This window comes from Lissotriton helveticus, chromosome 11 (genome assembly GCF_964261635.1).
Source record: "Lissotriton helveticus chromosome 11, aLisHel1.1, whole genome shotgun sequence".
Classification (NCBI taxonomy): domain Eukaryota; kingdom Metazoa; phylum Chordata; class Amphibia; order Caudata; family Salamandridae; genus Lissotriton; species Lissotriton helveticus.
In genome coordinates this window covers 14974405-14988708 of record NC_136072.1, presented here as the reverse complement: position 1 = coordinate 14988708, position 14304 = coordinate 14974405, and the positions used below count along the sequence as shown (strand labels likewise).

The window sequence follows — 14304 nt, the reverse complement described above, 5'->3', positions numbered from 1 at the left end:
GGCACTGTGTCAACATATGATGTGGTCAGGTAGCATGTCAACATATGATGTGGTCAGGCATTGTGTCAACATATGATGTGGTCAGGTAGCATGTCAACATATGATGTGGTCAGGCACTGTGGCAACATATGATGTAGTCAGGCACTGTGGCAACATATGATGTAGTCAGGCATTGTGTCAACATATGATGTAGTCAGGCAGCATGTCAACATATGATGTTTTTAGGCAGCGTGTCAACATATGATGATGTCAGGCAGCATGTCAACATATGATGTAGTCAGGCACTGTGGCAACATATGATGTAGTCAGGCAGTGTGGCAACATATGATGTAGTCAGGCAGCATGTCAACATATGATGTGGTCAGGCAGCATGTCAACATATGATGTGGTCAGGCAGCATGTCAACATATGATGTGGTCAGGCAGCATGTCAACATATGATGTGGTCAGGCAGCATGTCAACATATGATGTGGTCAGGTAGCATGTCAACATATGATGTGGTCAGGCACTGTGGCAACATATGATGTAGTCAGGCACTGTGGCAACATATGATGTGGTCAGGCAGCATGTGACCATATGATGTGGTCAGGTAGCATGTCAACATATGATGTGGTCAGGCACTGTGTCAACATATGATGTGGTCAGGCACTGTGTCAACATATGATGTGGTCAGGTAGCATGTCAACATATGATGTGGTCAGGTAGCATGTCAACATATGATGTGGTCAGGTAGCATGTCAACATATGATGTGGTCAGGCAGCATGTCAACATATGATGTGGTCAGGCAGCATGTCAACATATGATGTGGTCAGGCAGCATGTCAGCATACGATGTAGTCAGACACTGTGGCAACATATGATGTGGTCAGGCAGCATGTCAACATATGATGTGGTCAGGCAGCATGGCAACATATGATGTGGTCAGGTAGCATGTCAACATACTATAGGCTCATTGTAGGCACCTGAGTTGGTCTGGTAAAGTGTACATGTGATGTCGCCTGGCCCAGAGGCAGCCTGTATCTGTGCTCAGGCCCGGAGCCAGCCTTTAGTGTGACGTGGTGAAGTGCAAACATGGCCTCTGGTCTGCGCCAATGTAAACCTCTGACCTCACCCCGGCCCCGCATTGACACTCCGTCAGCCTCGGGTAAATATTGTCTCAGATGCAGCCTGATTGGGTCTGGCCGGTGTTATCTCTGATGCCTCTGCCTCATGTTTACATCTTGATTGCATTGGGTGAGGTGTGAACAGTGATGGTATCTGCGCCCAGTCGCCCAGTCTCGTCTGGGCACGGTGCCCCGTGCGCCCTGGCGCCTCTCCCTGCCCGGCCGGTTGTACTGCTCCGTCTCTGCAGGGGGAGGGGGGGGGGTGCTTCATCTGTGCAGCACAGACTGTGCTGCCCGTGAATAACCCTGTGCTCTCATTACCTCACCGTGTGCGGTAAGAAATCCATGTAAATCCTGATTCATATTCCAGGTGTGTGAGAACAGCTCACATTACCCGCCCACTGAGCTTCCAGACAGGTGTTGTGACATCAATCACTCCACAGTGCAAGTACACTTGAACCGAGTGCAGCGCCTGAGGGATTGTAGCGCCAATAAACTGGAAGGGGCTCAGTGGCGCTGAGCCCTGGTCCCTAATGGTGGATGGTGGATGGGCTCTCTGGCCTCTCTCTATGTCTGTCCCCTCTGCCCCCTCTCTCACTCCGGGCCCCGGTGCCTCTACACCTGCTGCACACTTTATTATAGGTCTCTGGGCTCTCGCTCTCTGTCCGCTCATACCCCTCCCTTCCCCCATCTCCTGACTTCCTCTCTTTCCTCTCTTCTCCATTTCTCCCCTCCCCTCTCCTCTCCTTCCTTTTGCCCCTCCCCCTTTTCTGGCATCTCCAGACCTCGTCTTTTGTCCTACTTTTGTTTCTCTGACTGCCCTCTCACGTTTTGCCCTCCATGTCTCTCTGTACATTCAGTCTCCCCTCTCTCTTCTCCTCCGTATCTCCTTCTTCCCTCTTCCATTCTGTCACTTTCTTCTTCTTTCTACCCATTCTCAATTCCTCTACATTCCTTTCTCTCTTTCTCACTCCATCCTATATTCCTTCTCACTTTCTCTATCCCATCCTTAGCCTTTGCCCTGCTGCACTGCCCACCCCGCAGGCCGCCCCACCTGCCCCCTCCACTCTCCCACAAGTATAAAACAGAGTCAGGCCATTCATTAAAAAAGTTGTTAAAGCCAAGCGGTCTCGCCTTTGGGAACTATTTGCTTTGCCAATGGTTGTTAGAGTTCCTGTTCGCCATGGGAATCACAAACATTTTCCAAGGGGCCAAAAAGTATGGTCGGTGGTTTGGCCGGTGGCCACACTGATGCCAGGAAGGGAGGGGGGTCACGGGAGAGGATTATGTAAATTGGGCATAGGGGACGCGAGGCGTGTTTATTTATTTGTCGTATTTGTAATGCGCACAGCTGCCCCAGCGACGAGGTGTAACAGCGCAACCACAGACTCCTAAACGAAAGCCAAAGAGAGCTAAAAATTACACAGGGAAAAGCCAGGGGCCTCATTTATGAGGCTGTGCGTCACTTTTACACTTTTTGTGACGCACCAGCAGCGTAAAAAATGTGCCTTGTTGCACCATATTTACAAAGTGACGCATCTAGGTAGATGCGTCACTTTGTAAACCCCTGCGCTACATTATACCTGCGTTAGGTATAATGTATGCAGGGGGGCGTTCTGACACAAGACAGGGTCATAGAAGTGACGCAGTGAAATCTATAAGATTTCACTGCGCCACTTCTAGGACACAAATGTGTCAATTTCTTACGCCTGCCTCACAGCAGTTGTAAGACTGACACAGGACCTTTTACATGGGGCTTGCCCCATGTGAAAGGACGCATTGCTGGAGTTGCGTCACTTTTGTGACACACTCCAGCAATGCGCCACTTTTGCGCCATACAGATACGTCAGAAATACTGACGTATCTGTAACTCCTTGCGCCATGATGCGTCATACTGTAAATATGACGCATCATTGGTGTTGCAAGGAGGGCGCAGTGAAAGTGACGCATTGCTGTTTTCACGCATCGATGCGTCAATTTTCATAAATGAGGCCCCAGGTCTTTATTGCTTTTCAAAAGGCAAGGTGGTTCTGAGTGGCTTTGATGGACACAGGGAGCGACTTCCAGAGTTGCGCAGCGCGGCTCCGGAAGAAACGGCCACCCGTTCTGGCTTTCGGAACACGGGGAATGCAGACCAGCGCTGAATCCGCTGATCTTAAAGGACGCCGTGGCACATAGAGCTCCAACAAATTGGCCAACCCCAAGGGGGCGCTTGTGGCGTCAAAATCCTGTGTGATGCACACAGTGACTTGAATTGAATGCGCTTCTCAACTGGCAGCCAATGAAGTTTGCGGAGCACATGTGAAACTGAGCAGGCTTTCGGGCGAGCCACCAGGATGCGGGCTGCTGCATTCTGTACTCGCTGTAAACGCTTAACTTCATCGCTGCGGTGCGAATTCCGCCGCAGTGCTGAACATTCCAATCGCGGGCGTGGTTGTGATGGCTCCCGGCCGTCGTCAGCACACGCCCACCGTGACTCATGACGGCCGGGAGCCGTCATGAGCATGGAAGAGGTTAACACTAGCCTTGTTGGCTCCCAAGTATAGGCAATTGCCGTAATCCAGTCTGGATAGAATGACAGCCTGGATGATAGTTTGGCGTACCTTTGGAGGAAAGAAACCCAGCAACGGCGTCAGGCCTCGCAGAAGCACAAAACACGCACCAGCAACTACCTTCGTTTGGGGATCAAATGTCAAGCCACTGTCAAACCACACGCCCAGGTTTTTCACAGTCACCTTGGAGAGGGGAGCTGGGTTAAGACGGTCCGGCCAACAGTGCTCGGACCACAGACCCTGGTCCTTCCCAAACAATAAGATCTCGGACTTACCAGCGTTCAACTGCAAGCAGTTTAGCGCCATCCTGTCCACAATTGCTGAAAGATCCTCTTTAAAATTGTCCAAATTTTTGGGGAGAAAGTGATCACCAATTGGGTGTCGTCTGCGTACGACACCAATGACAGACCCCTTTCTTTGGCTAGCACAGCCAAAGGCTGGACATAGATGTTGAAACAGTAAAGGGCTCAACACTGAGCCCTGCGGCACCCCCTGGTGCAAAGCAAACTCCTGAGAGTGGAAGGGAGGCGCAAGAACTTGGAAAGACCTCCCCTCCAGAAAGGACCGGAACCAGTTCAGCGCCACATCCCTAATGCCAATTTCCTGTAGGCGTCTTAGAAGTATCGCATGGGAGACGGTATCAAAAGCGGCTCTTAAGTCCAAAAGGACCAAGGCCGCTGAGTCACCGACATCCAGCTTTGCCCCGATGGCTTCCGTAACTACCAACAAAGCAGACTCAGTGCTGTGGCGAGCTCGGAAGCCATGCTGTGGCGAGCTCGGAAGCTATGCTGTGGCGAGCTCGGAAGCCATGCTGTGAAGAATCCAAGATGGCATTCTGCTCAACAAACTTAGAAAGGATGGAGTTCACATGTACATGGCGTGGACAGTGAGTCCTGGAGTTATTTTGAAGTTTCTTTCCATGCTGCCCTCTGAATGAATCCTGTAGTCTTCAGGAGAGGCACAGTGTGCCAGCCGGGGCTCATGCACGAATGACATTTCAAAATTGGCATGCACCAGTGTTGATGGGCCAATTGTCCGAGTGGGGGTGGAGCCTGCTATTAATATTTCATCACTGAAGTTATGGATTGTGAGAAATCACAAAGAACGAGTGTTAGCAAATGTATTCAGGAGTTGAGAGGTGCTGGTGTAGTATGTATCAGGTGATACATTTTAGAGCACACTGTGGGAAATATATTATTAGAACATTGGAATGTTGGGAGCTCCATTGAAAACAATGGAGTGCTCCAGGCTTATAATTAACCCTGGGCGTAGTGTGCGTAGTGGGGCTACGCGAAGCTACGCAAAGTGGGCGAGAAACTACGCCCACCTGCGCACTTCGCGTAGCCCCACTACGCGCGGCATGCCCCCCTCTCCTACATACCTAATTTAATTAAATGGGCACATAAAAATAAATAAAATGCACTTACCTTGTCTGGGGCTCCCTCTGCTCGTTCACGCCGCCGCCTGCTAACGAATGCGCATGCGCGGGCGGCCACGCATGCGCATTTCTTGTGAGAAATGCGCGGCCGCCCGTGCATGCGTATTCGTTAGCAGATGGTGGCGTGAACGAGCAGAGGGAGCCCCGGGATGCCGCGGACAAGGTAAGTGCATTTTATTTATTTTGATGTGCCCATTTAATGAAATTAGGTATGTTCGGGAGGGCGGGAGGGAGGCGGGTGGCGGGCAACTTCGCTATGCCCAAGGAGTGGGCGTAGTGTTGCCTGCTTCGCCTACTTTGCAAAGGGCGAAGTAGGCAACACTACGCCCACTTCGTGGGCGTAGCAAAGTTGCCCGCCCAGGGTTACTTATAATGGCTTGTATAAGCCTGGAGCTCCAACATTCCAATGTTTCTTTGTTCACAGCTCTGGCTGTGAACAAAGGCTTCAGGGAGCCTGAGGAGAATCCATTCCCCTCACCCTCCCATAAGGCTTTGTTCTTTTTTGTTACAACATTCTGCCCTCTAGTGGCAGAATGTTCTAATAGCCTTATAGCCCTTCGTAGTTGGCCTATACCGGCTATTTAAGACCCTCTCCCTTGTTAAAGGCCCTCGCCTTCGGCTCGGGGCCTTTAACGCTGGAGAGGGCCTTTAATAGCCGCTATAGCCCTCTACGGCTATACCGCATAGTGTGATAGCACATTGTCATTTACAGACAGCACAGTTTCTACTGAAACGACCACAGCGTTTGCTCAAGCATACCGTTTTACTGATAAAACGGTGCACAAATGATAATGCTCAGCGAGTATTTCAAAAGCGCATCACCAAGTGTATAGTCCTGTTGTGTTTTTTTTAAAATATGTTCCCACCCCACTGCAGAATTATCAAAAATTTGCTTAATTTTTGCATTCCTAACTGCTAATATATTGTGAAATATTTGTACAGTTCATTTGTAGGTACTTTTGTATTGTGTGCGACAAAAAACATGACATCCTGCAGCCTTTCCTTTCCCGCTTCTTGCACGTAGAACGTTTATCGCATATATCACTTCAATAATATCCTCTCATTTTGCTGCTAAAGAAAAACAAGCATTTGCAATGCAACAGATCAGGCATTTGCGAGAGTTTGAGCTATTGCCATTGTAAATGAAAATGCCTTTTATTTATGTGTTTTGAAAACCTGCAAGCGGTGCATGAACACGGACTTGTACTTAAGTCAAGTCAAGTCAAGTCAGAGAATTTATATAGCGCACTACATACCCAGAGGGTCTCAAGGCGCTTAGAAAGGGGAGGAGGATTACTTGTCAAATATCCACGTTTTAAGTTGCTTTCTGAATGCTAGGTGGTTCTGGGTAAGGCGAAGGTAAGCGGGGAGTGAGTTCCATGTTTTAGCAGCCAGGTATGAGAAGGATCGGCCTCCCATGGTGGTCTTGTTGATGCGAGGTACCGTGGCGAGGGCTTGGCTGGAAGAACGTAGTTGGCGGGAGGGGGTGTAGAAGGACAGTCGTGAGTTGAGGCATTCTGGTCCGATGTCGTAGAGTGATTTGTGTGCGTGGGTTAGCAGACGGAAAGTGATCCTCTTATTGACGGGTAGCCAATGGAGGTCTTTAAGGTGACCAGAGATGTGTTCGTTGCGTGGGATGTCTAATATGATCCTGGCTGAGGCGTTTTGGATTCGTTGGAGTTTCTTCTGGAGTTTAGCGGTAGTGCCTGCGTAGAGGGTGTTTCCGTAGTCCAGTCGGCTCGTGACCAGAGCATGGGTGACTGTTTTCCTTGTTCCTTACTTACAATCGTTGCTTACGAGAAGCAAGGCTGGCAGTAACTGCGCCTTTTTTATTGCCAGCCGTGCTTCTCAAAGGAAGGAACTACAAGTACAAAGTGCATGTTTATGCACCACTTACAGGTTTTCAAAACATATAAATAAAAAGGCGTTGTCATTTACAATGACAATAGCTCAAACTCTCGCAATTGCGAGACCTATTGCTTTGCAAATGCTTGTTTATTTAGTCAAAACACCAGGTCCGTTGGTTTTGCGAGTGATATTTTTTCCATTTCACTTTAACCCCTTCGACGCTCATGACGAGCTGAGCTCGTCATGAGTTACGCCTCTCGTACGCTCATGACGATCTCAGCTCATCATGAACCACGGGTTTTAGAAAAACGCAGCGCACGGCGGTAAAACGCTTAGCGCGCATGCGGTTAAAAGGACTCAATTTGTGCCTGCTGGATCTCTCCATGTACTGCTTAAACAAGAGCTGATAAAGCTAACTGGTGTGGCTTCCACAGAACAACACAGGTTAGTACACATGATACACGAGAGAGTGCAAGTATGTATTGAGAGCAGCTTTACTCATGATGAAATTGGAGGACCAAACAATCCATACAGCTTCAGAGCTCTGATGTGTGGTACTTTCCATAAAAAAAATACGCCTCGACTCCCCCTTTATGTACAGAATGTAGGGGGCACAGAGCAACGTCCTACCCCAGGTGATTGTTTCTTCCACATAGCAGTAGCTGCTTGTGTGATTTAAAGAGTGTGGAGCTGGGGTCTTCTGCCAGAAAACGGGTGCGCTGTTCCTCACCCTGCACCACCACGGACAGAGTCACTCTACTGTGGTCGCTGCTGCTGTTGCTAAATGGCACATGCATCAAAGCTTTTTGCCATCGCAACCGGTGCGATTCGCAAAAATCTGCCGTTTGCGATTGCAAAATTAGCTTTTGCGATGCATGAAACAACTTGCCACTCGCAATTTTTGTGATTTCTCAAATTGCGATTGCATTTAACGAATCGCAAATTGCGATACCTGAAATGCATTGCAAGATGCCTTTTAAAATAGCGATTTGACTATTTTGGCCCGCTATTTACCGCAAAATCATACCAGATGGTAAATAGCGAAAACTTTGAAAAATGCACTAAAGTGCATTATTCAAAGTTGTAGGTTACACACACACATGCCCTTGGGACATGTGTGTACGCAACATATGTGCATGGATCAATTTCAGGGGTGCAACAGGGTGTCCTTTTGCACCCTTGCACCCTTGAAATTGCATGCGCAATTAGCGAGTACCTATTGGTACCCGCAAATTGCGCATCTAATTTCCCATTAATTTCTATGGGCCTTTAGGCCCATCGGAATGAACGAGAAGCCAAATAGAGTCGCAAATAAGGAATATGTTGGAATCGCAATTTTTATAGCGATTCCTACATGCACAGGATTCAGCGAGTCCTTAATTGCGATTCCTTAGTTATCGCAATTAAGGACTCGCAAAATCATACCTTGATGCATGTGTCTCTAAGTCGATGAAATTCTCCAGCTGGTGCACCGTTCACGAAATGTCTGGAAGTTACGCATTATGTGCATACGTCTCACGAGCTGTGCCTCACTTGAACTTTCTGCTTTTGCTTGGAGGCGTAGTAATATATGTGAGGTACGGGGACTGGGCAAAAAGCGGAACCCAAAGCAAGTCTTGATTCGTTAGGCTAACCTGTATGAGGTTAGGACAGTAAAGCACATTTTCAGGTTACTTTTTTGTTGCCGAAAACCCTTTTAGAACAGTGCGAACTAAATCTAAATGAAGAACCCATCGAACTATGAGACCTGAGGGGTTGCACTGCAGGAGAGCGGTCAAGTGTACGTAAATACACCATTAGAAGCTGCATTTTATCCACACTTTGGTAAACAGCAATGTAGATGAAATAAACAATCGAGGCAGTCCACACCCTGAGATAAATGTAACGGGCACTAGGTGCTTATACCGTGGTGTATGCAAAAGCAAAGAAAAGCAGACGGCCCTCTATTGAAAGTGAAAGTGAAAGTGCGGTGCTTTGTCTACATGAGTGACTTCACCCATGAAAAAAACAGTAGTTCTCAGAGGAATACTTAAACACCGACAGAGGAGGCAGATAGAACTCGGCCGGTGCTCCGTAGCTGGAAAGCGGAAACAGAAGGGAGGGAAAAGAGAAATAATTGCCCAGTAGCAAGCAAGGATTTCCAAAGGACAGTGGCACCCACAAATAAAAAGCAAGGGCAAGCAGTGGGTGGAGTTTATCTCCACAAACCATCTACAACAGGTCACTAAGCCGACAGCGCAAGCTCTGTTCGCTCGACCTAAAAAGTAAACACCGATCTCTCTTACAAAAGAACAAACAGAAGGCTGCACCTGACATTTGATATTTGTATTTGAAGGCACAGCAAGAATGCCAAGATCAAAACAACATTTAAAGAGCCCTTCATTGCTCATTCACCTGCTGAACTCCAGCCTGAGCGTGTAGTGCCAGAGATAGGTAGAATCAGTGATGCGGAAAGATTATTGGCCATGGTAGAGAGAACTACTAAAGCCCAAGCTGGAGAGAGGGCAGAAACTTGAAGTGGCCTGCCATCTGTGGTGGATTGAATCGCAAACCACCCTTGACCCCAAAAGTGTAGCAACATACATACGACATAGGAAACCTTTTCAAAGATATACATTACGTTTAACACAGTCCACCGAGCAGCTGAAAAACACAGGCACTCTCAAGGAGTGCTTCACAAAAAAAGAAAAAAAAGACCTCCTGTAAAGCAGGCGCTTTCAGAAGAATACATGGAGCCAGGGCTTTAAGTGGGCCGGGTCTCACCGGGTCTGAGCGCCGGCGGTTTTTTAAAGCGGGCCTCCAAACGGGTCTCTATCGGACTCTGTTTTGTGCCCTGGCACAGGTGGTCCTTTTTTTTCCAGACTGCCAGTCTGGATTCCCCTTCTCTTTTAGAAAATTTAGGAGCAGCAACATTGTGGTGGTGTCACCAGGGCTTTAAGTGGAAGCTTTTTCAATATTATATACAACGAGCCATAGTTGCTGCTTATTTATCTTATGCAACTAACAACCATTGACAAAGGCAATAGTCCTGACTTTTAGGTATGATGCTACTAGTTGTATCATATATCAGGATGCATTGACAGAAACAGCAAAATACAAGTCGGGCGCCACACTATGCTAAGAACAGATTTTTAGCCTACGTGTTTTAAGCCACGCCCTTAATTACATTGGCCACGCCTCTTTGAGAGACGCCCCAGTTTTTTCATCCCACTTAACCCCTTCGATGCTTGTGACGGAACCATTCCGTCATGCCTCTCGGTTGAGCTGTGCGGATGACGGAATCGTTCCGTCATGACCACACCCAGTTATGGAATGTCCAGCACTCGGGGGATATCAGGGGATATCGGCGCCGCACGCAAGGTGTTGGAGCCATTCAAAGAGATGCTAGAGAAGCTGTGGTCATCAGGCGGACAGAGACATGCGGGACAGCCTCAAATGAATAAAGCCGCTGAATAGCAGGCAGGCAGATGTACTTTACAGAGGACAAAGCCAGCGCCAAGCAATGGGCGGATGCAATCCCAGGGAAGCTTGCATCATGTCCCAATATGTCGTTGCAACCAGAGAGCTGCGCTGTCTGCAGGCTTCAACCTAAAAACAGAGCGAGCCTTTTAAATAATCTGCAACAAATGTAAGGCCACTAGGGTCCCTCGCACCCCTGCCCCGGTGCCACTGCACCAGCCGCTCTACTACTAGCTGATCTCAATTCTACGGTCGCAGTCTTCCTACCCGATTTCTTGTTCTTCACTTGTGAACCCGGGTCCAAACTTCGTGTGTGTGTCAGTGCACGTGTACCTGTCCTCCAGAGCCCTGAAAGGAGAAAACAGGAAAAAAATCTTATCATTATGTAATTGACACACTTTGGAAATCTGATGCCAACAATCACCCTCTTTTCTTTTAGACCATGCCTGTTGGACTGTCCTCTAAGAGGGCAAGCATACCTTGACCCTCACCTTCACCTAAGAATTATTTGATCTTAGTCCAGGGATTGACTGATCTTCATACAGGGCCCTAAGACTCCCGGGGCCTCATTTATGAGGCCATGCGTCACTTTTACGCCGCCGGTGCGTCACTTTTTGTGACGCACCAGTGGCGTAAAATATGCACCTTGTAGCGCCATATTTACAAAGTGACGCATCTAGGTAGATGCGTCACTTTGTAAACCTCTGCGCCACATTATACCTGCGCCAGGTATAATGTATGCAAAGGGGGCGTATTGACGCAAGAAAGGGTCGTAGAAGTGACGCAGTGAAATCTAAGAGATTTCACTGCGTCACATTTAGGACGCCCTTGAGTCAAAATCTTGCGCCTGCCCCACAGCAGGCGTAAGACTGACGCAAGCCCTTTCTCATGGGGCTTGCCCCATGTGAAAGGGCGCATTGCTGGAGTTGCGTCACTTTTGTGACACACTCCAGCAATGCGTCACTTTTGCGCTTACAGATACGTCAGAAATACTGACGTATCTGCAACTCCTTGCGACATGATGCGTCATACTGTAAATATGACGCATCAATCATGTCGCAAGGAGTGCGCACTGAGAAGTGACGCATCGCTGCTTTCACGCAGCGATGCGTCATTTCTCATAAATGAGGCCCCCACTATTTGACTAAAAACCAATGGGAAACAACCACACAGCAGAATCCACAATTTTCTTAAGAGTTTCTTGATCAGTTAATACAATTGTTTTTAGGTGGGCAGGGCTTGATTGGGCGAAGCTCCTTAAATGTAAATTATTGAATTACTAGAAGCGGACTCACCCGAGTATTGGTAAAATCATATGACCCCCCTACACACGAAAACCAATAACAAACCCTTGCACCTGCAATGGAAGTTGAAGGACTGACTGTTCCTTCAGTTGTATTTAGATAAAATCGTGGCATTGAGAAATACAAACATACCCGATCTTCATGAAGCAGTTTTTGGCGTTGTCCCACACGTATCGTATCTTCTGAACCCGAATAAATCGAACCTGCACAGAAAAACACAGTGTTAGACCTGACACCATTGGGGGTCCCTCAAATTGTTTGCTGACGTCGCTTTGTTCAAAAGGGGGTGGTGATGGACGGAGCATCTGAACCAATCAAACACTCACACTCAGTTAAAAGATGTGGGTTTGATCCATCACCGTTCTTTAGCCCACTCTGCCACCCCAGTTCAGGCATGGCTATATGCAAATCAGTCTGACCCTGTGCCTCATGGGAACCGTCCAGCCCGAACTGCCAAGCCATGTCTTCCCTGGACAGGAAACAAGCTCCGAGGACAGGTTTCTGGCATTCCAGCCGTCTTCAGCCCGGCTTGCTTGAATCCAGTGGCAAAGTGAGCAAGGGACTCACGTCTGAGCATACCCTGCCACACTTGTGGCGGCCAAAAGCGGTTGGCTTTAGGACTCTGTGCACTTTACTCCTGCTATCCACTCCTTAAAACATGGTAACGTTGGCCTACACCCAATTGGCACATTTAATTTACTTGTAAGCCCCTTGTAAGTGTTACTACACATACCCAGGGCTGGGCATGTCGAAACTATACGGAGATGGGATGGGATGTTGTCTTATCATAATTGGCTAGGGTAATGTAAGGTGATAGGGTAGGCAGATGGGGTGAGGCGGGTGACAGTGTGGGTTTTTGAGGTAGGCTGACAGGGGTCGAATGATGTAAGAGGATGATAAAGTAGGGTAGTGTAGTAAAGAAATGGGGTTCGGCAATAGGCTAGGCAGAAGGGGGAGGCTGAGGCTGGTAAGAAATGAGGTTCTTACCAGGTGACAGTGGCAGATGAAGGATTTTTTGAAGGACAGTGACCAATCGTGCTTCACACACACACAGGCACACAACCTCACACACAAAACACACAGAACACACACAAAACAAAATACTGGGTATCAACTCATTAGCCAGAAATCTAAAGGAAGCAGAAAGCCGGGCCTGCGGTGGCGATCGTTACGCCATCATCATGAGCTTTACCCCCGCCATATTATGATGGTGGTGGGTATCACGGCGGACGGGAAGTCCATCCACTGCTTTTGCGTCTGTGGCAATCATCACGATTGCCTGCCGGGTGGGGCAGGGGCTCCAATATAGTGGGGGTGCCGAGTAGGCACCTTCCACCATATTAGGATTTTGCGTTTGGAAGGCCGCCATGGAAACGCTGGCCGGGATTGTGTTTGGGGGCCTGTTGCGGGCCATCCTTGTGTCTGGGGGAGGTGGGGTGCACTTGAGGGGTACCTGTGGTACCCCCTACATTTTGCTGCACGAAGTGACAGGCACTGTGTGGTGCCTGCCCTGTGGTGCAGTGAAATGCCTGGCATGCGATTTTAACATAGCGGCGGGTGCTGCTGTCAGCAGCACCTGCTACAATGTTGAGTTGTGGAATGCGTCCGCCATGGTGGCAGTCACATCCTAATTCGCGGTGCGGGACCGCCGCGTGTCTGGCGGCCAGTCCCAAAACCGCGGGGATGGTGGGCGGACTCAGGTTCGCTCGCCATCCTAATGAGCCCCCAAGTTCCTTTGTAGGATATTTCTGCTTAGAATAGAGTGGCTAAATTACAATTATTTGTTTATAGGACACTTTGCACATGTGTACACATGTTGCAAATGGAAAGAAAAGTTTTGCACAACAACACAACAGAAGGCTTTTGTTGGAGAGCTGCTTTCATGAACATAATGGAGCTATGCACTGAGTTATAAATCTGGGCAAGGCCCATAATACAGTGACATTTCCCTGGGAAGGCGGTGCCTTGGCCTATCCATCAATCTTACTGCCTCCTCAGTCGTGGAGTACTAGGCTAGTTGGAAACTGAGGAACCTGGAAACATGTTTTTAAATTCTGGCCTTATCTGAATAGCTCTTGGGCAGTCACCATTAGAACACTAATTCTCTGTTGCCATATTTTTCAACCATTGATATTATTTACATTCTTTCGAAAGGCAGTTTGTAAGTTTAGGTAAACAAAATACTGCATTGGGTATTACCTGGGAAGATAGTTGTTAGACTGTGCCCACTCCCAGAGACCATTCACCAACATGCAAGATGGTGGTAAAGTAATAGGCATTGAAACATGGAGTAGTGTGGCTCACTGGATAGAGGCGGCAGACCCGAGAGTAGAAGTCGGCCCGGGACCAGGGTTCAATTCCCGACGCGGCAGGGTCGTGGACCTTGGTCAGCGGACTCGATAATTCTCGCTTCCGTGCTTACTCTAATTAGGGGTTCCACTCAGCAACTCTGGGCATTAGCTTGCTTAATCTCCACAATGGCCCCATCAATTCTGGGGATGCCTGGCTCCACCTTGGGGACTCCCAGCAGGGTCCATCCCACAGGGAAAGCCAGGACGGGTTCCCCAGAGTTATACAGCGCCAGGAGACCTATGGACGGG

At 48.6% G+C, this 14304-nt stretch overlaps 1 protein-coding gene across 1 annotated transcript in view; it reads right to left on the bottom strand.

The window, feature by feature from the left end:
* Positions 1–14304, bottom strand: part of LOC144791062 (putative cation-transporting ATPase 13A4) — a 270931-nt gene that overhangs the window by 183017 nt on the left and 73610 nt on the right. The window contains exons 4-5 of the mRNA XM_078665705.1: positions 11837–11907; positions 10668–10748 (exon numbers count right to left, since the gene is read on the bottom strand). Coding sequence (XP_078521831.1) covers positions 10668–10748; positions 11837–11907 — 152 coding nt within the window. The remainder of the gene's footprint in view (positions 1–10667; positions 10749–11836; positions 11908–14304) is intronic.